Genomic DNA, 21,682 nt, shown 5'->3' with positions numbered 1-21,682 from the left:
CAGATACAGGGCTGTATTAAGAAATCAAGATTAAAAATGACTGTGAATTAAATACAGAGGCAACAATCTTCTGCAAGAGTTGGAAATTATGCAAGACTTAAACATGTAGTGTCCTATATAAAGGCATGACTGTTGCTGTGTCAGTTTTGGACATGAAATGTCAACATTCAGGATATCGATACATAGTATTTAAATATCTAGGGTACATTTCAAAGCAAATATTTTGTTTACATGAAAATTAAATACGAGCATGTTCCTTGTGTAAAGTTTGATCTTTAAAATGAACATGCTGATGATGATACTAAAGGCAAGAGCAGTGTTTCGTTTTTTCAATCATTAAATATTGATGACCTAGTGATTGTGCATACTGCAAGCAAAAGAATTATGGAAGTTTAAAAGTCTTTATTTTCATGAATTGGAAATCTAATAGGAACATGTGCACAATGTCAGCATGCTGGACACAAAGGACTTTAACATTGTAAACAGCTGATAAATGCAAGGCACAATCCAAGATCAACAATCAGCTACAAGGTCTTAGATGTGAACTGAGCCATTAGCAGTGTATGTTTACGGGAACATTAATAACAGTATTTATAGTATATGACCAACTAAACAACCCACGGAAAAATTAAGCATGTTTGGCAAAGTCTGTGGTTTGAAACATAATTGCTCCTGTCACTGTTGGTGGTTTTAGGTGAGCTACTACACCCAGCCATCAGAGAATATGTCAACATTTGATTTGATGGATAAATGAAAGCAGCACTCTGATGGTTTCAATCAGAACTCCGTGACTGCAAGAATGGGCTCAAACGTCACAACAAAGGAGAACTGCTACACTGAAAAAAGCCCTTCCGTGGAGACATTTATACACAAATACACAGGAAAGGCTGTTTAGTGGGATGAACTAACCTGGGTTTTGACAGTTCCCAAACATGAACATGATGGACAATAATAAGAACACTTAAAATACACAACACACACGCACATACATTACAAGCTATGACTGGGAGAAATTAACACAGGTCTGATGTAGCATATATATAGATGTATATCAGTGGCCACATCTAACATTTTTAAGTTACAAAAAAAAAGAAAAGTCAAATTTGAAACAGAAAAACACTTTAGTGTTGAGTTTTCTAATTACAATTAATAACAAAATCAGGAAAACAGCACATAAATAACACACATGGACAAAAGGACATGGACATAAGCACTTTTTCAAAAAAAGTGACACAAAACCAAAGTGTGTTTGGTCTCACAGCTCCAATCCAAATAATCCTGGAGCGGCTATAAGATTTCTCACTCACTCACACACACACACACACACACACACAACACTGTATAGAATACAAATACAAAAATCATGCATTTCTAAAGATTTACTAAAGGCGCTTAGGGCACTGAGGTTGATTCATTGTAACAAAAACAAACTCTCTTTCCACTCGTATCCTACAAGAAAAATAAAAAAGTGCAATATTCAGCTAAAATACTTGCCGGACATTATTACTAAAGATTGGCGTTATTCAAGTCTACACAACAATATTTTTTCTGTAACAAAATAAAAAGCTGACCTGAAAAAAACGTTGTATTTTAAGGATGAAGGTCTGCAAAAGGCTGTCCTTTAAATTCAAAAATGAGATTTAACTCAGTAATTTGTGCTCATTAAAGTGCACAATCTATGCACGAATGCATTAACTGTTTGCAAAGATCTCATCATTTTGGTTTTGAAAAACATTCTAGTATAAAAACATACAAACAGAATCATAGTTTAGATTGGACTAAAATGATTTTGACTAAAATAGTACTCTGTTACGAATGTCAGTAGTTCTAACAAAACTAATGGTTCATTGACTGATTCATAATACTTGGGCTAGATTGAGGTACTTCACATGAACGACTGAATTGTTTTGCCCGAATATTATGGTCCAAATCACCTTTATCAGCAGAGAAAGTAATTGTATACCAAAAGGTCTGATGTGCAGAATGTGCTAATGTCTTGATCGACCTCCTTCAAAAGCATGGTGCTCCTCATGGGCTGAAAATCAAAAAAGGCAAAAAAGTAAGGGGGAGGAAACACATAAAGGTTGTTGATTACTGTATTATAAAGTCATTGGCATTTAATTTAAAGAAAATAAAACTCACGTTTATAAAACACAGCTTTGAAAGGAATCTGTGGAAGAAGCTCATTGATCTTCCCCAAGACATTTGACTCATTGGCACAGGAAGCATTTCCATTCCAGACCTGAAATATATCTTCTCTGTCTCTCACACTGACGCTGACGCCGACCACTTCATCCTCTGTAACCACAAATTATGTTAAAGCATAGCCACTGTGTTTTGTTTTTGCTAGAATGATGCCATTTTAAATAAAGAACTCAAGTCCTGCTATTTTACCCCCCAAAAAATTAATTTGAGGACATTCACCTGAGGCACAGTAATCGCTGAACTGTTCTCCAATAGTAGCCAACAGCAGCTCCTTCCACACAGAAGCCTGGAAACAAAGACACGTTTGTTAAAACGGTTAAAATACTAAATACAAATGTAATATTAAACTCTCCTGGCGTGGTACAACCCTCCTCCCTCCGTCCCCTCTCTCAGAGCTGTCATGAGTATGAAATCAAATGATTGAGACCAAAATGGTTTTTTTTTAACCAGGCAGTAAATGTTTATTTTTGCTCTAAAGTTGGACATTTTAACATGACAATCAATGGCGAGTATGTTTACATTCACAAGAGAAAGTTGAATTATTGCCTTGGTCCGACTGATATTGAAGTTTTAAAAGCAATGTAAACGCCTTAGTGAGGTTGTAGTCAAACCGAACTGGAGCTCTTGAAAACAAGCTATTAGAGCCAAATAATATGGTTATAATTCGATCTATTCCGGCATGTTTACGCAAACCATAGTTAGCCGAGCTATTGACTGCCCTGGGACTCCCCCTTCCAGAAGTGATGAGACCGCAGAAGTGGGAATGACAACAGTCACAATAGCACAAGAAGAAGACGACGACGAAGAACAACGAAGAAGAACAACACAGACAGGATTAGTGTGTATGAAATTAGAGCTGCTGCATTGTGGACTTCCATATCTTCGTGTGTTGAATTCCAATTCAAAAGTGTGTGTAGCGTCACCTAACGTCGCAGAGTCGAATGCACCACCTCACTCAATAATCAATTCTTATCCTGTGGATGTATACTCAGTTATTTTGGAAACTCCAGTTAAATCCTTAGCTAGATTGTTGCCAATAGCTCGATTTAGATGTGCATGTAACCGCACGGAGTGACTCGCTTTTGCAGCCAGTCTTTATTGATGATTCCAGGAACTGCAACAAAACTTAGTTAGTGCACTGTACGGTGAAGTTAACTTCTTAGAGTGAGAAATGCCACGTGTGGCATGAGCATGTAAACTTGTTGAAATGAGCGAGACTTGAGAGCCCTGCTTTGCAGCGTAGATGCATTTGCCATTTTGTTGACAGGCTACAGCAAAAGTTCAATTTACTCTTTCACACAACACACTCTCTCCGGTTGACTCGTTCCTGATTCTCTGTCACCGTGTTCATTGCTCTGATTGGTTGTAGTGCTAACCAATCGCATGCGAAGGGTGTGTGATAAATGACTGTTGGAGAATCAGGAGGCCCTATGGATTGTTTTCAGACCCTATATCTTTCTAGTTGTGGGTCTGATCCATCAGGCTACAACACTGCTACGCTTGCCAAAACATGTTCAGGATTTCAAGATAAGAAGAGTTCTAACAAAACCGGTCTTATATCTTGCTTGAAAAGTCGTCAAGCTGGAATAAGAGTTAGAAGCAGCGGCTAGTGGCGCTAAAACTGAAAACAACACGGAGCGTTGATGTCCCCATTCAGCAGATATTTGAAAACTGTAAAAGTTTTCTAGAAACAGTAAAAATACATAATAACAAAGTCATGAATTCATAGCGCACAATGATAATTCTGCAAAACATATTTTGTTGAGTATGAACTTTGTTTTCAAGTCAAGTATCAACAGAGGATGGTGTCTCCTTCGCACTGCTCACAGCCCCGACCCATCTGCAGAAAGTAACACCAAGGTGGGGAGGCTATTTGTGGACTTTAGTTCAACTTTCAATACAGAATGAATGGGAGAATGGAGGATAACACGTCCTTCACACTGGTCCCGGGCACAGGTACCCCACAGGGCTGCGTGCTCAGGCCTGCCCTCTTCACAATCCTTACTCACGACTGTTCTGTCATCCACTACACAGACATATGGGACTTTACTCAAACAACTATGTTGTCCTGAACCAAGTAAGGAGGTGATAATAAGATTACAGGAGGTCCAGAAGGACAGAGCACGCTCCTCTCCTCATTCAATGGAAGTGGTTGTGCAAGTCAGCAACATCAAATTCCTGGCCATTCACATCACGGCAGACCTGGTCCCTGAATACAGCTCACCTGGTGAAGAAGACTCAACAAAGACTCTGCTGGACTCTCCCCTCTGCTCCTGACAAACTTCTGCAAAACTACAATAGAGAGCGTCCTCTGTCTCAGTGTAACAGTGTGGTATTGCAGCTGCACAGCAAAGGACAGAAACACTTGGACTGGTGTCAATATCGCTGGAGACTTTTTGATAAAGATATTACTACCTCTGTGATATAGCCTCCAGTGTAAGTATGAACACTTGCCTGACGGGTCACTTAGCGGAAAATCTGCAACATATCTACTGGACATTCATCATGAAGAAGAGGGTTTAGGCTTTATTGTGCAAGGAATGTTGAAACATTGCAGCAGAAAGGAGTACCGTATACAAAACCTTGGAAAACACTGTCAAACCCTAATTACATTCACTCAATCAATAATTCACTGACAACCCAAATCTACTGATCTCTTTTTTTACACAGGTGCGCAGGAAGAAAATCGACACAGGTCATTTCAGTAGGACATTCGCTTACAAGAAACCAAATAATGTTTCCGCCCGGTTTCGAACCGGGGGCCTTTCGCGTGTGAGGCGAACGTGATAACCACTACACTACGGAAACTGATGTACCACAGCTAACACCTTTTTTTTTTTCAAACTAGATTCTGTCTGTGAGGCCCTGCCTGATTTTTGTAGTAAATGTCCAGAGGGATGATGCTGTTTTCTTACTGCCTCTAACTCTAACTCTCAACTTTGTCCCAGTGGTGAAAACGGCACAGTAGATAGTGGGAAATCCTCTTCCAGACTTGGAGTCACTACACGCTAGCCAGATCCAGAAGAAGGCTCAATGTATTGCCATTGACCCTACCCACCCAGGAAATGGTACAGAAATATAAAAGCCAAGACCCTCAGACTGAAAAAAAAAAAAAAAACAGCTTTTCCCACAGAGCTGTTCAATCCATCCTACACTCACACAGTCACATAATGTGAAATTAAGGGCTGAGCCTGGCACTGGAGTCTCATTCTCTTATACATAGTGTGCCATCCTTTGCTTTTATTACTTAAAGATACTTAAAGAAGATCTTAATCATGATAATCCCTTCCCTTGACGGTTGCACACAATTTCACTGTGTGCAACCAACCACAGAAGATTTATATTTCAATCACTTGACTTTATTTGATATGAACCATCCTAAGGTTATCCAAAAGTTGATTATAGCTAATGAAATGTTGTGCCTTACTCACCATCCATCCATTTAGTATACCCGCTTAAACCTATACAGGGTCATGGCGGTCTACTGGAGCCTATTCCAGCTTATTACAGGTGAAAGGCAAGAGTACACCCTAAACAGGTCGCCAGTCCATCGCAGGGCCACATATTGACAAACAACCAATTTATAATCATCAATCAACCTTACAATCATACATACTGCAGGAGGGAGCTGGAGTACACAGAGAAAACCCATGCAATCTCATGGAGGACATGCAAACTCCACACAGAAAGACTGCTGCTGGGTCTGGGAGTCGAACCAGGAACCTCGTTGCTGTGAGCCAACAGCGCTAACCGCTGCTTACTCACACAAAAGATCAAATATCATTTGTATTATCCGTAAACTACATTATATATGAAGTTTATATTAAATTTCTAAAATATTAACTTATTAGTTATTTTGTCAGTATCAGCCATGCAGAAGGAGTCTCTTATGGGTTTTGGCTTGAATTTCAATTATTGTGCATCCCTGAGAAATACTTTACAATACAACACTTACGGTGCACTCTTTGGGTACTTTCATTTTCCAAACGCCGCCCTTAGCATTGCTTTCTTCTTCCCTGTATGAAAAGCCACAGGGATTATTACCACACACACCTTTAAATCCTATGGACATTTTTTTGTTTATTCCACACGTTTGACTCACCAGAGGGGCTTTCTTTCTCCTCTCATCAGATGATAGCTACATCTCAGAGGCAAGCTGGAGACACTGGGTATGTTGTTGTAAACTCTCCAAAAGTTCTACTCCAGTGGGAAGATGAGCAGAGGAAGCTTAGTTTGGTAATAACTAGGCAGATACACATCATGTTGCTTCAGGAACATGGAAGGATCTTACCTGGACAGACTGCACAGTGTAGATTTTCTTCAGGTTTGACTCACATTCAGCTGCTGTTGTTCCTGGTTGAGATCTGACAGAGGAAGGGGGGAAAAAATCAATTCAGCTGAGTTGCCTTTAAGAAATGAAAAATTAGTGATTATATAAACATTCTGTCTGTGAACAATCTGCAAAGTCACTTTGTTTCCTTCAGTGCCAAACTTATCAGACTTGTTCTGGGGGCAGACAGGTTGGGGTGAGGGAATCAGATGACAAATAGTGCAGTAAACAGTAAACAACCCTGACCCCATTCCACGCTGAAGGTTGTGTAATTCACTTTAGCCTGTGTTCAGCTTTGTAAGATTACTTACAATCTGGAAGTAAAAATCGAAGAAAAGTTTGACTGACCTAACTTTTAATCTCGGGCAAACGTATACAACACTGGCAACAGTTGAAACACTTTCTGCACAATAATAGCAGCTCGCTTTGGTCACAATGACATCTTTCTAAGTTATTAAGTTTAGCCATTAGTCACGATTACACCCCGCTGCTTATTTTAGCAGAGGGCGTTTATTGGGGCAAAGATAAATCAAGTTGTTAGAAATATTGCTTTAACGATGTTAACATTTAGCCTAAGCTCTAAAGTTAATTACTGTGTTTTAATTAAAACAAACTGTAGCGACACAAATCAGTTCTGATACATGACGTCATTGCTCTTCTTGGTTGACTTATTACAGGCTGATTTATGGCTCTGCGTTACACCAACGCAGACCCTACGGCGTAGGGTACGCGACGACGCGCACCTGTACGCCATACCCTACGGCGTAAGCTCTGCGTCGATTAAACGCGGAACCATAAATCAGGCATGAGGGTCAGAAACAAAGTTCAGCCGGTCTCACGGATCATAATAGCTCAGTAACAAAGACAGTTCCTCACCTGTCCAGCCAGAAGGTCCAGGGAGAGTGTAAAGGCAGACTGTCAATGTCACCGTTGGGGGAGATCATCCCCAGATCGGAGCCGCTCTCCGGCAGGTCGTGCTCCAGCAGAACCGGGCTGGCCGGGCTCAGCGGAACCGCAGCCGCGGGGACTGCCATGGCTGGCTCGGTTTATCTGGATAAAGGAATAAATAAAAGCCTCCGTCCTCCCTAAAAACGCTTCCCGGGGCCGTTATGGGTCTATGTATATATATAGCTCCGTTTGATAAAAATAAACCCGATCAGCCGCTGACTCATTGGTCGTCTCGGTGTTTAGCGCTGTCAGATGAAAAAAGAAAACACACGATGACGCAAGCGGGCTGACAGCTACAGAGAACTAGTAGATGGAGACTCTTCTGTCAGCCAAAGGCGCTCTCTACAGGACAATGAAGATAAAAACAATTAAACGGTTAAAGCATAACACACAGAACAATGTCTTCAAATATAATCCCAACTCTAGCAGGGTGTTTCTCAGCTTTTGCCGCGGACGCTGCACAGCTTTGTTTATCTTCGGCTCTTCCGCAAATGGGAAGACGCCATTTCACGCATGCGCAGTCTGCGCCGCCACCAGCTTCGTCGGCTGCTACAGGCTAGCTGCTACATGCTAACTAGCGAGTGTTTCCTGCTCGGGATTGGACACAGCTATGGATATCGACGCCTTTTTGGATGCGCTTCAAGGCAATATTTGCAATTATATAAACGAAATGCACCGTTTATTTAGACTTTTAGATGGTTTTGTCCTTTATTTGATCGGTGTAGTTTGCACTCGCTGCTTGCTGCGTTATTCCCGCTACCAGAGTAAATGCAGCTGATGAGCAGCAACTAGTGTTGGTTCAGCTGCTCCAGCACAGCTCCCATTACCTTCTGCAGGGAAGAGCTCAGTTTCCCTCCTCGCTGTTTACGCCGTTTATATGGTTTTGTAAGCAGCTGTGTCGGTTCCGCCACAACACACTGCTAACTAAACCAGGCTAACTTGGAAACTTGAACAAACTTTCCATGTAAATAACTGAGAAGCTGCACGGTGCGACACCTGACTTACTGTTTCCTGTATGAACTCTCTCCCCTGACGCGACTGATCAAAAGCACTTTAGCAGAAGTTTTAAAGGCGAATATTTATGCATTAGCTTTTAAAATCATTGACGACAATCCCGAAAGTAAAATCTTACATTTTGTTTAAAGTTTCATCCTTAAATTACGTTTAATGGAATAGCTATCTGTACAATCGTGTCTTCTATTCAGGTTCAGATTTGTGTGTCAATTCAATTGATTATGGTAATTTAGAATAAACTGTCTTTGCTGTTCTTTATTATGACTGTTGCAGATTTCGAGAAGACAGGGAAGAAAGAGACTTGTCCTGAACTCGAGCAGTTCCTCTGTCATGTTGCCAAGACAGGACAACCAATGTGAGTTGATGCACACAATATCAGACATCAACTCTTTTAACATTTTGCATAAGAGAAATGCTTACATTTGTTTTCTTACAATCTGTTTCTAATGAGAATGACGACAAAAAAACTCAACTTCATTAAGCAAATTATCTTGTGCACATGATAATCATGCATTCTTTTTTTTAATACATTTTTCAGGATTCCATGGTCACAGTTCAAAACATATTTTATGTTTAAGTTAGAAAAAGTCATGGATGACTTTCATGCTTCGACACCAGAACAGAGAGGACTGCATAATCCCAATGTGGAGAATATTCCCTTTGACGAAATGAAGAAAAGGATCTTAAAGATTGTGGATGGTTACAATGGGTAAGCAAAGCAGGAAAGGAGCCACTTGCTCAAAAATCTCCATCACATCCATCCATCTGTATAAACATATTGAGCCTAAACAGCTAGAGGCATGAAAACATTTACAGGCAACAATTGTTATTACAGTTAACAAATATTAGTCTGTGTACACCTTGTCTCCAAAGTTGAAGAAGCATTGTGTTCCTAAACATGCATGCTTATTATAGCACACCTTAGTTTGTAGCCAGCTCTATTAGTATGTGACTGTTCCCGTTTTTTTTTTCTCATTCAGTTCTAGCCTTGATAGTTTTGGCCAGTTTTCAAAGACAGTGGTCATATTAGTTGTGAGACAACTGTGAATGTCTACATTATATCCATGTCACTGACCCTTTTTAGCACTCTGCAAGTGAGCAGCACGTTGGTGGTACTGTAGGATTCAGTATCTTGTCCAAGGACTGACATGTAGACTGGACGTTAGGTATCAAATCAGCTACCTTGAGATTGAGAATTAATACTTCTTGAGCTACAGTCACCTCATAGAAACCCAGTTGATCTTAAATATATGTTTCGTAATATTTCTAGAATTCCATTTACCATTCAGCGCCTGTGTGAACTCCTTACGGACCCCAAGCGAAATTATGCAGGTACAGACAAGTTTCTCAGAGGTTTGGAAAAGGTGAGCAATACGCAACACAACTTTTTCTAGATGTTTAGGAACAATAATTTAGAATTGTGTTAGCGGTCAGGATAAGCAATAGTATATTACTCCAGCACGTAGTTCATGGCATCTGTATAAACTTTTATTTCTTTTTTTGTAGAATGTAATGGTGGTCAGCTCGGTGTACCACACATCAGAGTAAGTACAGTGTTGATGACTGTATGCCCCCTTTTTCTGTTCTGGCTGCTGTGTTTCTATTAATGTGCTTCTGATGTGTATTGATAGCCCCCCCCCCCTCCCCAAGTTAAATTGAGAGTTCAACTAACAGATTTCTTTTTTGTTTTCCTTTCAAAGGAAAAATGGAGCCTCCAGTGTAAACAGAGTGAATGGAGTGATGTTTCCCGGTAACTCTTCTTTATATTCAGACAGGTGGGAGGAATGCACTTACCTGTGATTGACCTCTATAAACCTGACTTTCTTGCACAATCAAAGTACAGTCAGATTGTAGAAGGGATCGATGTATCTTGCCTATCATTTTGAGTCTTACCTCATTCTACTGATTTGCCCTGTAATTCCTCTTGTCATGAGTTAGAAATGGTTGTTGTCTTTTTCAACAGTCGAAATGTGAATGGACCTACCCCACCCAAAATGCTCACCAGACCAAAGCTGTTGATGTCAACTTCACTGTCCACAAATGGGCTCCCTGACTGTCCAGCCAGTAAGGAGCCAGTATCAACCACTGAGGAGGAAGAGGAGCACCCTATGAGGTAGGGCTGTTCGATTTTGCCCAAAAATAAAATCTCGATTTTTTTTCTCTCAAAATCCGATTTTCGATTACGATTATTTTGTGAATTGACAAAAGGCAAAGAAATTATTTCAAATATGCTGTTTTTTTATTGAACATTTGCCCCATTGGGCTTTAAGTGCAAACTTTGCTCTTATTAAACCAAAAATGAATGAATAAAGTGCAAAACTCTGTAAAATAAGTTGAAAAAAAGTTTTAAAAAATATAATAAAATATAAAGTTTTATCTCTGAAAAAAAAAAGTCGCATCTGGCTTGAGGGATGCCCGGTGGCATGTTACAACGCCCCCTCCTACACTAAAGAGCCTCTCCGATGGGGCACTTGTCGCAGGTATTGAGAGGTATTTCCATCAATCATTAATATGGTATCAATCATTAATATGTGTGCAGACAAGGTAAAAAAAAAAGAAAAGAAAAAACAAAAAGAAAAAAAGTGAAAAATCGATTTTACGATTTTCATGTTTTAACATCGTTCTAATTACATAATCGCGATTACGATTTAAAATCGATTAATCGAACAGCCCTACTATGAGGTAACTGTGAGTTAGGTGTGTGGTACACTTTGTGAATCTACACAACTGTCATAATAATGTCACATTATTGCTGTCATACAAATATCTCTTCTTAACACTGGTTTTAATTAAGAGTTCATCTTCAAAGGAAAACATGAGCAACGTATCTGTTGTGTAAAAACCTATTAAACGCTATTTAATATGTTCTTTCCAACTAGGTGAATATCTGGACTGAAACTGAATGAGTCTAAGTTACCAAGAAAAGACTCGAGATGAGCCAGATTTCAGTAGATTTATTTACTGAATGCAATATGTTCACAATCATACATCAAGTGTCTTGATGCAGAAATAACAATGAACAAAGGAAGCATAATGATTTTAAGGCATAAATGATGATCCTAATGCAATGCTAATCTTTTAGGGGCAAAGTATTAGTCTGCATACTCTGTTCAGGCCAAGGTTAAATCAGCTCCTCACAGCAGTTTTTGTTTTAACAAGTGGCCAAAGCTAAATTTTCCATCACAGAATCCTTCTAGTATTCAATCTAATTAATCAATTTCATGTGTTACTGTCAGTGAAACTGCACCATCAGATGAGGAGATAACACCGATATGTGGGATAAAGCACAAAACTCCACTGGAAAAAGAGGATTCCGAAGGTGACAAACAAGAGGCAAAGAGGCTCAAGTTTGATGAAGAGGAGAAAACAGAATGTGAAGAAAAGAACTCATCCTGTCATGAAAGAGCAGAGAGCTCGTCAAAGTCACCAAAAGAAGACTCCTCAGAAGACTCTGGTAGTCACGACTGCAAACCTGGCTCTTCCGGTGACACGCCTAGCGTATCAGATGATCATGGTAAGTGTGAATTCATCCTCACGATACTTTCCTACTAGATGATTTTGATCAAACAACTACACTTTATGCCGGTGCAATTTAGAAAAATTGTTAAAACAGAAGGTGTTGAGTGGACAATGAAAATAATGTTATACATTGTTCTAGCATAAAGCTCTCGAGTGACTTTATAGCATGACTTCAGACTAATTCAAATTGAGCTTAAACTGGGCTTTGTAATGACCAGAGTTGCCAAGTTTCATGAAACGTTCAGTGAGGGATTATGCGTCTTTGGGTCAGAGTTATGGAACCAGCAGCAATAATAAAAACAACAACAACAAAAAATACCTCAAACTTAAAGGAGCCGTCTGTAAGAAATGGCCAAAACTGGTACTGCAGTCACTTTCAAAATATTGTTGAGCGGCGTGTACCCTCCCCCTCCTCCCCCCGACCAGAGGTTGCCAGGTAGGCTGCAGAATGCAGCAGGAACGCAAGCTGCCATGGATGCGATAATTAGAGCCGAGCTGGCAACCCGGATGCCGAAACAATACTGACTTGGTGATTGGGAGATAGGTGGAGGGTGGAGCTTCAGAAACAGTACTGACTTGGTGATTGGGAGATAGGTGGAGGGTGGAGCTTCAGAAACAATACTGACTTGGTGATTGGGAGATAGGTGGAGGGTGGAGCTTCAGAAACAATACTGACTTGGTGATTGGGAGATAGGTGGAGGGTGGAGCTTCAGAAACAATACTGACTCCGTGATTGGGAGATAGGTGGAGGGTGGAGCTTCAGGCCAAAACAAAAAATGACAACATAAACATCAGTTGAGGGCTGCAACTCCTCTTTTTAAACTGGAATATCCTGGCTTGAGTGCTGTTGTCAGTGACATAAGTATTTGAAATGAACATGATTTTTAAATGTCTGTTGACATATCGGGGTCATTTTATGATTCGTTTTATTATTGCTCTTACATACAGCTCCTTTAATATATCCTTATTATTATTTAGCGTCTATAGTTACAATAAATAACATGGATAATTTTAATTACATTGTTTTGACTCAGTTTGTCCCATGAATTGTCACCATAATCTGATGTACGTGCAACTCAGAGTTTAAAATGCATAAAGCCTTTTACAGTTTTCCACAAATTATGTTTAACATCGCAAAATATGGATATTGCAATATCGTATCGTGACTCAGCATCGTATCATGAGGTCCTTGTCAATACCCACCCCGAGTCATGTTTTATGAGTCTAAAGTCAGCATTTGAGTGACACAAAATTGGCTCTTTCAACCTGGTTACATTACCATGGTAACTTGTGCTTAACTCATAACCTGCTCCAGAGCAGTTTATGCTCAGAGTTTCAGATTAAGTAATGCTTAAAAACTTCCCTGATTCTTTTTGTGATTATATCTCAAGGCCAAATCATGCTGAAACAGCTTTTTAATATAATCAGGCAGAAGTCCCAAATACTGAGCTCTCACATTGGACCCAAAATGAAAACGCTTAATGGAGTTTGAATGAATGTCACATGACTGACAGAAATTCAATAATTGAATTGTCATCTTAAAAGGCAGTCAATACATTTATTAGATCTGGTGAGCTGTAGGTTATTCCACCAAAGAAGCTTTGCTCATACAGTTAAACAAACTGTAGGCTGTGCTGCATTATGATGTGAAAGATCAAAGCAGAGTATGATAGGTTTTATAAATTGTCCCATTTTACCATTTACCATGTGTTCTAAACTGCCGATATTGAATAAATATCTAAATACGATTAAGAAAATACATAGGTTGTATCTGAGACGATTGAATCAGTGAATTAAAAAAAAAAAATCAACTTTTACAATCAAGTTGAAAGTTTAATAACTTTATATGCAGTAAATGATGGTGCTGATGGGGTGTTGTTTTAATCCAAATAGGACATTCAATCTTAAAGTAGCACAAATGTCTCATTTTCCTTTTTAAAATATTAGCAAATTCATTTTAAGGAATATTTTCTTACTGTTGTTCAGCTAAGCTGATCCTCTGATGGAAAAGTTAATGAGCGACTGTGAAAAAGACCAACCGATAGTACATTTTTGATGGTATTGTAAAAGCAACTCCACTTCTTGTAGGAGGGACCCAAAGTGATTAAAAACGAATGGGTTTTCTGCCAGAACACTGCTGCTGTTTGAATAGCAGCAGAATCATTATTATTAATTTGATTATACGCTATTCTCACTTTCCATTCACATACACTGCTTTTCTTATGAATTAAGTGTCGACAGACTGGTGAATTTTGTGCAGATTAGGTATCAAAGGATGCATGCCATGGGGTTGTGCTCACAGTCTGGGGGCTAAAAAAATGTAGGTGATGTGTATCGTAGTCCCAATTGTCTCTCGGGGTCTCTTAGACTGTTTCTCAAGACAGTTTACTTGGAAAAAGCCCAGCTTTGTTGACCTCATGTTGTAGTACGTCCCTCAGCTGTTCAAAGATGGGACAGAAGCCAGGCATTGTACTTCGTTCACTAGTTCTCTTTATTTACTTTGAATTGTATAATTGAAGGGCTCTTTCAGGAAAAGCTGTAATGGTTTAAAATGGGACTGATAAAGAAGCATTAAGAAGCACAGAAAAAAAAATGGGACTGATAGTAGGAAAACATGCAATATGGCATATAGTGGCTGAAAACTGTGATGGCAGTAGGGCTGGGCGATTTTGGACAAAAATAAAATCCCGTTTTTTTTTTTTTTTTTTTTTTTTTTTTTTTTCTCTGAAAACCCGATTTCGATTTTTTTGGTAAAACTACAAAAGACAATGGAATAAATTGTTTCAAATATTTTATCTTTATTTTTAAAGAAAAATAGCAAACAAATGTCCCTATTGGGAATGAAGTGCAATTGAAAGATACTGTAAATCCTCCTTGAGTTTAGTAAAGTGACAACATTTACAATTTTCTTGACCAAACAAAGATGACTAGACGAGCTCTGTCTGTAATGCAACCAGCTGCAAAAAAGGAAAATCGATTTTCCGATTTTCCTTTTTTTGACATCGATTGTGATTGATAAATCCGATTTAGATTTACAATCGATTAATCGCACAGCCCTAGATGGCAGTATGATTAATAATGTATAAAGCCATCCTTCAGTGTGTAGTGTTTCTGTGTGTGGTCTATCTTCTTTGCAGTTAAAATTGACCCTTGTTTCAGGAACATGGTTTTAATGAAAAAAACACATGGACAATTGCACCCTTCAACAACAACACTCATGTAAATTGGCATCTTGGCCAGTAATGTTCCTTTTAATGAGTTAAATATACTGTCGACATTTACAGGGTGATTGCATTGGCGCTTGGAAGAAAATAATATATATTTTGTTTTTGCAGTATTGGTACTGCATAAGTGATATTATAATGTTATGTTTTTGATATATTGTGCATCCCTAGTTAAAAGCATCCCCTCTGCAATTTAATAAATAAATAAATAAAATAGAAAAATTGAGAAGTGCAACCTCAGGTGCCTCCAGAATAGGGTGCACTAACATCACACCACAAACCATTGGATTTTCTTTTCTTCCCCCTCAGAGCCGAGCAGCACACAAAGAGAACCATCTGAGAGTGAGGGAGACTCGTCGGAGGCGGTGGCGGCCCACACTGTTGAGAGAGGCTGCGCTGTGGACCAATCAGAGGAATCGCCTCCAGCACAGGAAGATGCAAGCTCTGAGAAGGACAGTGGAGAGGACAACGACGACAACAACAACAGCAGCAGCAGTAGTCATGGAGGAGGCTTAACCAGCGACAAGGTGTCGTCCTCCAGTAGTTCACCTGACTTGTCAACAGAGGGCGCTGCTGAGACCTCAGACAACACAGACACTGCAACAGAGCCCGGCGAACACAACTAACTTGAAGGCCACCATGCCAACTGAATTTTTTTAATTTTTTTTTTTTTTTTATATATACACTGTATGATACCACAGCAAGGGTATATCTGTAGCACTGAGGACCTTTTAGGGTTCAGGACCAAGAACGATGTGTACCTCGAGACTCCTTACAGAAGGATCTTTTTGTCCTCGTCAGTTTCAACTGCTCGTGGCCACTCGTCACCAGGTCTTTAAACTGGAAGGTGATTTAAGTGAGATCATGGAGACTGCCTTTTTTCACTGTTGACTAAAGAAATTTCTAACCCTTTGTGTTCTTGATTTTTATATCTGAACATTATAATTTAATCTTGATAAGTTATCTCGTCATGTCATCTTCATTTGGCATTTATTTCCAAAGAGATCAATTCAACAGATGTGTGTTTTAACTGAAGCACAAAAGTTTTAACTATCTTTCAGATGAATGTGTCTCTTGGTAATCTTTCATTGAAAATGTGAAGCGAAACTCCACACACACTTCAGTTTGTGTTTTCTGGAAAGCACATGCCATAAAATAAATTTCACATTATCTTGACCGTGTAAAGATTTGACCCCTTGTAAGATATGGGAAACTTAGTTTTGCTCTATCACTGTATGAAACCACAATGGTGCCAGTAGTGACCACTTTGGTTAGGTTCAACACTGGCTTCTGTAGAAAGAGCCATTTCTGCATCAAACTCTAAACAAAACACAAGGTACTTACACTTTCTGTACATCATACTTAGGTTGTACAACTATCCCTTTTGATAATTAGGATTTTTACAGTACGTCTGTAAATCAGTTTTTGTAGACTTGCAAAACATGTTCACTGCCTTTGTAAAACTGCTGGAAATTGAAGGCTTGAGCTTGTATGATAGTATTCATGGAAAGCAATAAATGCTAAAAGTAGAAGTGTTTAAAGCAAGTTCCTCTTTTGAGTTATGACTCATGATATATTTTACATTTGCAAAGCAATTGGCCTTAAAAAGCCTTATTGGAAAAAGAATTTTAGAATAATTCAGAATAGCAGTCTTGTCTGACCGGTCTGTCAGCCAAGAGCTTTAATTGTGATGAAACTATCTCTGAAATTGTGTTACTCATCTTTGAAGTGCACAGATAGATAGCATTTGTGATCACTGAACAATAGAAAAATGGATGAGTGAAATTTCAAATTTATAATCTGATATCTGTTTCTGACTGTAGATGGAGATGAATGCTGGTAAAATAAGAACAATTGCTATTTTTAGTTTTTAATTTTTAATATATCTCTTGGTACATACACCCTTAGGCAGGAAAGAGGGTGTATCCCTCCCCTGGCTGTACAGAAATGCACTACAAATATGTGCAAGGGAAAGTGTGTGTTGTGTAAGACCAGAGGGTGTGAATCATTTTAATCGGGAGGGGATAACCTCAAGTGACTCCGTAACGGCCTTGAACCCTCTAAGCTAAGATTACCACTGTCCCTTGTCAGCACATATTATAGGCCAGGAGGGCAATGGGCCAGATCGTGGCGATGCACATTGATGCTGTTTTTCTTGTCAATTGAGGTATTTCCAAATTCCCACAGAGTCCTTGATTCTGTGGCTGTGGCTGTTCAATGTCCATCACAAGTGACAACATGTTTGTTGTAGACTTAAGTGAGACTGCAGCAGGCTTGTAAACAATAATCAGAGCTTTCAGGGATAACCGAATACCTGAACTGAATGACTCATCAGACCAGTCTGGAACATAAATACATACACAAAGAGGCAATCATATTGTGTTTCCCCTCTTATCAAGTGTGAGTAACCTGAAAAAAATGTGTGTTTACATCTACACTGCTAAAACAACATTTTCACCTCTGAGTTAAAACTCAATGTTCTTCCATGTTCTTGGAAAACTTGCATCCTGGCAGTCACATGAATTGTATTTTGGCGCTTAGCGCCTACCTAAAAGTTACTGAAAACCAATCCCACTCCCCGACATGACGATGTAATTCCCCTACAGTAGCTGCCTCCCTCAGCCAATCAGCACTGGGCCCCTTAAGGAAGTGCTCAACAGACACAAGAAGAATCTGAGGTGTTAATTTGCTCTCCAAACTCTCCAGGTACTAATCTAATAGGACCTGATGGCATCTTTCAGGAGTACCACGTAGGGCCAAATGGATCTATTTCTAACATCCCAGTACCAGGCACTCCAGGGCAACCTGACATGTGCTTTGTCCAGACCATAACTGATCAGAATTCTCTTGGGTGCACATAAAACATATCCACCTTGCATATTACACATTTAAAAGTATGAGTGAGAAAACTGTAGCTTTGTAATTGGCCAACTAGTTATTATCACAGAATACCGTACACCAACTGTGATCCTTGCTTTACCTCAGCGTGTTTTACTTTTACTTGCCTAAGGAGTTTATTTCCATGCATAAATGCAGGACCCTAAACCCTTTCTAGGGAGTTCCAGCACAGCTGGTGTACAGTACGTGCAACTTTCCTTGTTTAGTATCAGCAAAAGCAATCCCACAAAGGGAATCCTGTTATGATGTGTGTTAACTAATTGATTTTGACAGGTCGTTATTACTAATCCCTGAGCATGTGATCCGTAGCAGTCTGTGTCTCATCCTCACTTTCAGATGGGATTTCCCATTATAGAGACTCTAATTACAGTTCTGCTTATATAGACTCCCATGCCTTATTGATTAATTTACTTTTCTTTCTTTTTTTTGCTGAATAATACAAACATACATATTCTTTTCCTTTTTGACTGGACACCAACTTTTAACCTGGTTAACTAAAAAAAGAGTTAACCAGGTCAAACAGGTTCATGTAATGCAAGAGGACATTTTATTGTCAGGGGAGATCCACTAAACGTTTCCGTTATGGGTCAGCGCCTGAGCGAGGAGAGTGACCCGGACAAGGAAATCGATGTGGCAGAGCTGCAGGAATGGTACAAAAAATTTGTGGTGGAATGCCCAAGTGGAACACTGTTCATGCACGAGTTCAAGGGTTTCTTTGGTGTCACCGATAACAAGGAGGCTGCAGACTACATAGAAAACATGTTCCGAGCCTTTGACAAGAATGGCGTAAGTATAAAAGTATCTTGCATGAGAGTAAGAAACTTGAAAATTGTCTTTTGTTGTGTTTATGCATTGATACAGCTTAAATCTGACACAAGTATGTTCCAGAGTAAGCCCATTTTACACTTATTCCCCACGGCAGTTATCATTTGATGGTAAAGAATTCAATTACAACCATGTTGGATAGTAATTTATAGTTCAATCAGGCAAAAGGACAAAAATGTAACACGTTCTACCCTCTGAAATGTCCAAATTACATATGCCTGTTATTACTGCTCAACAAAACAGGAATTCTGAATACATAACTTCCAATTGTGGGAAAGACTTTTTGTCACATTTTTGATTCGATCAAATCCCATTCATTCGATTAATAGAGATAAGTTGTTTTCTTCAAATTGCAGAATAGATTTTTGTAAGTCAAACTAAAGAAACTTATAGCTCCAAATTGAATGAAGTGAAGGCTTCATGAGATTTTCATTTGTCCTCTTTTTTGTCCATAGGACAACACCATCGATTTCCTGGAGTATGTGGCAGCTTTGAACTTAGTTCTTAGAGGAAAGTTGGAACATAAGCTTAAGTGGACGTTCAAAATGTATGATAAAGATGGAAGTGGATGCATCGACAAGACAGAACTTCTTGAAATTGTGGAGGTAATCGTCTGCATTTTATCAAATTCACATGCCCATAGATAGGTAGATATATGGATGGATACTTTATTGATCCTGAAGGAAATTTAGGATAGTTGTTTAGTTAAGATCTTAGATAATTTGAAATAAATTAGTAGACTTTGATTATTTGAAATTTGTACAAAGTCATTGTAACACCCTTCCCTGTCACTCTGACAGTCTATTTATCGGCTGAAGAAAGCCTGTCATGGGGAGCTGGATGACGAATGTAATCTGCTTACGCCGGACCAAGTGGTGGATCGAATATTTGAGCTGGTTGATGAAAATGGAGATGGTGAGATGGTCTATGTTGCTTAGGGGTGGGTATTGGGAAGGACCTCACGATGCGATACGCATCACGATACTTGAGCCACGATACGATACACATTGCGATATCCCGATTATTATATTCTACATAGTTCACCGAAAAATTTAAAAATGCATTACACATCTTAAAATCCAAGTTGTATATATGTACATCAGATGATAGTGATGGATCTTAAAATTCGAGTTGCACGTTCATCAGATTATAGTGACAATTCATGGGACAAACTGAGTCAAAACAATGTTTTATTATAACTATACAAGCTAAAGTTACAACATATTTGTATATGTTTTTCATATTATTTACATCATATGAAATTAACAGTAAATTTAGTATGAGGTTGCTTTAATTATGTGGCAAATGATAATAAACACAAGAAAGATGGGTACTAAAACCAAGGACAGGCACAGTGATCAGTCAGTATAGATATAAATCCATAAATAAATAAACCTCTGTCCATTATTTTTCATTTTTTAAGGACAGGCAATTGTGTTATATAAAGAATAAATTATAAAATGAAATAAAACGTGAAATAAAACCTGAGCTCAGTGCAGGGCCCTCCCAGGGTTGGTAGAGAGTGGCAATGCCCAGGACTGTCACTTAGGTAGGAGCACTGGGTGAAATAATGGGAAAGAAATCGGGGATAAAAAATAAATAAATAAATAAAAAATAAAAAATCGATATTCAAATTTTGAATATCGATATTGAATCGGCTGGAAAAGTATCGCGATATATTGCCATATCGATATTTTTGCCCACCCCTAAAGTTGCTCATGTAAAGTTAAGAGAAAGACAGTTGCAGGTGTACAGACATGTTCAAATGGTGAATTTAGGAATGGAAAATTAATTTGGTCAAAACCATCCTCCGTCATTCAGGGGAGCTCTCGCTGGACGAGTTCATCGACGGAGCACGGAGGGACAAGTGGGTAATGAAGATGCTGCAGATGGATGTCAACCCCGGGGACTGGATCAATGAGCGAAGACGCAGCGCTGACGAAGACGAAGCCTTATAAGGCTGGAACATGGACTGTCAGGCTGTTGCTCACACTTTTAATGTGTGACCATTCACTGTGTAATTTTGTACATATGTGTTTAATACGTCACTCTGACATTGAAGGTAATTATGTCATTCAGGATTGAGATGTCTTAAACAAAACTCATTTGCTTGTAAACTGGCCGTGTTTTCTTAAACGTTCCTTATTCAATCAAACTATGAAGCAAACAACCAACAGTAGTCTTGGCCTTATGTACTGCTTATCCGTGATGATCTAGTATTGCTTAGCTATTTGGGTTTTACAGATGCTGCAACAATAAAGCACTCATTGTATTTTCTTTCCTCAATAAAGACACTTCAATAAAGTTTCCTTCTCCTTCTTTTCTTTTACTTTACGGACAATTGTAGATGCATTTATGTATACTCCTGGAAAGGAAAATGTCATCTTTAATGATGAATATTAAATATTAACTCCCTGGTACAATTCAGATATTCGCATGTTGAAACAAAACGTGCGTAAAATGGAAAGGAAGTGGCACTCTTTTAAGTCTGTAGACTTCTATCGTGAATGGAAAGATATTCTAATAGTATATAAAAAAAGCCATTCGCAAAGCCAGAACAGCTTATTATTCAACGTTGATAGAGGATAACAAAAGTAACCCACGTTTTCTGTTCAGCACTGTAGCCAGGCTGACAAAGAGTCACAACTCTGTTGAGCCGTGCATTCCTGCAGCTCTCAGTAGTGAATACTTTATGAGCTTTAACAGTAAAATCACGAGA

The 21,682-nt window shown here is 39.0% G+C and overlaps 3 protein-coding genes and 1 non-coding gene across 4 annotated transcripts; 2 read left to right on the top strand and 2 right to left on the bottom strand.

Moving 5' to 3' along the window:
- Positions 1-8,004, bottom strand: LOC133456832 (eukaryotic translation initiation factor 4E type 3-like). The gene is made up of 7 exons (XM_061735456.1): positions 7,412-8,004; positions 6,497-6,569; positions 6,308-6,402; positions 6,161-6,221; positions 2,425-2,491; positions 2,143-2,298; positions 1-2,035 (listed from the first exon to the last, which is right to left on the bottom strand). Exons 1-7 carry the CDS (start codon positions 7,567-7,569, stop codon positions 1,989-1,991), a joined length of 657 nt encoding a protein of 218 aa, XP_061591440.1. The 5' UTR covers positions 7,570-8,004; the 3' UTR covers positions 1-1,988.
- Positions 4,941-5,013, bottom strand: trnav-cac (transfer RNA valine (anticodon CAC)). The gene has a single exon. It is a non-coding gene; the product is annotated as a tRNA-Val (tRNA).
- LOC133456831 (serine/threonine-protein phosphatase 4 regulatory subunit 2-A-like) lies at positions 7,947-16,416 on the top strand. The gene is made up of 9 exons (XM_061735455.1): positions 7,947-8,127; positions 8,771-8,852; positions 9,036-9,206; positions 9,768-9,861; positions 10,004-10,041; positions 10,198-10,272; positions 10,461-10,610; positions 11,734-12,011; positions 15,550-16,416. Exons 1-9 carry the CDS (start codon positions 8,094-8,096, stop codon positions 15,864-15,866), a joined length of 1,239 nt encoding a protein of 412 aa, XP_061591439.1. The 5' UTR covers positions 7,947-8,093; the 3' UTR covers positions 15,867-16,416.
- Positions 16,417-18,458: 2,042 nt separating this feature from the next.
- On the top strand, positions 18,459-21,262 carry guca1b (guanylate cyclase activator 1B). Its single transcript, XM_061735457.1, has 4 exons — positions 18,459-18,924; positions 19,419-19,568; positions 19,764-19,878; positions 20,785-21,262. Exons 1-4 carry the CDS (start codon positions 18,721-18,723, stop codon positions 20,919-20,921), a joined length of 606 nt encoding a protein of 201 aa, XP_061591441.1. The 5' UTR covers positions 18,459-18,720; the 3' UTR covers positions 20,922-21,262.
- Positions 21,263-21,682: the final 420 nt, after the last annotated feature.

This window comes from Cololabis saira, chromosome 12 (genome assembly GCF_033807715.1).
Source record: "Cololabis saira isolate AMF1-May2022 chromosome 12, fColSai1.1, whole genome shotgun sequence".
In the NCBI taxonomy this organism is placed as follows: Eukaryota; Metazoa; Chordata; class Actinopteri; order Beloniformes; family Belonidae; genus Cololabis; species Cololabis saira.
This window is presented reverse-complemented; position numbering and strand designations above follow the sequence as displayed.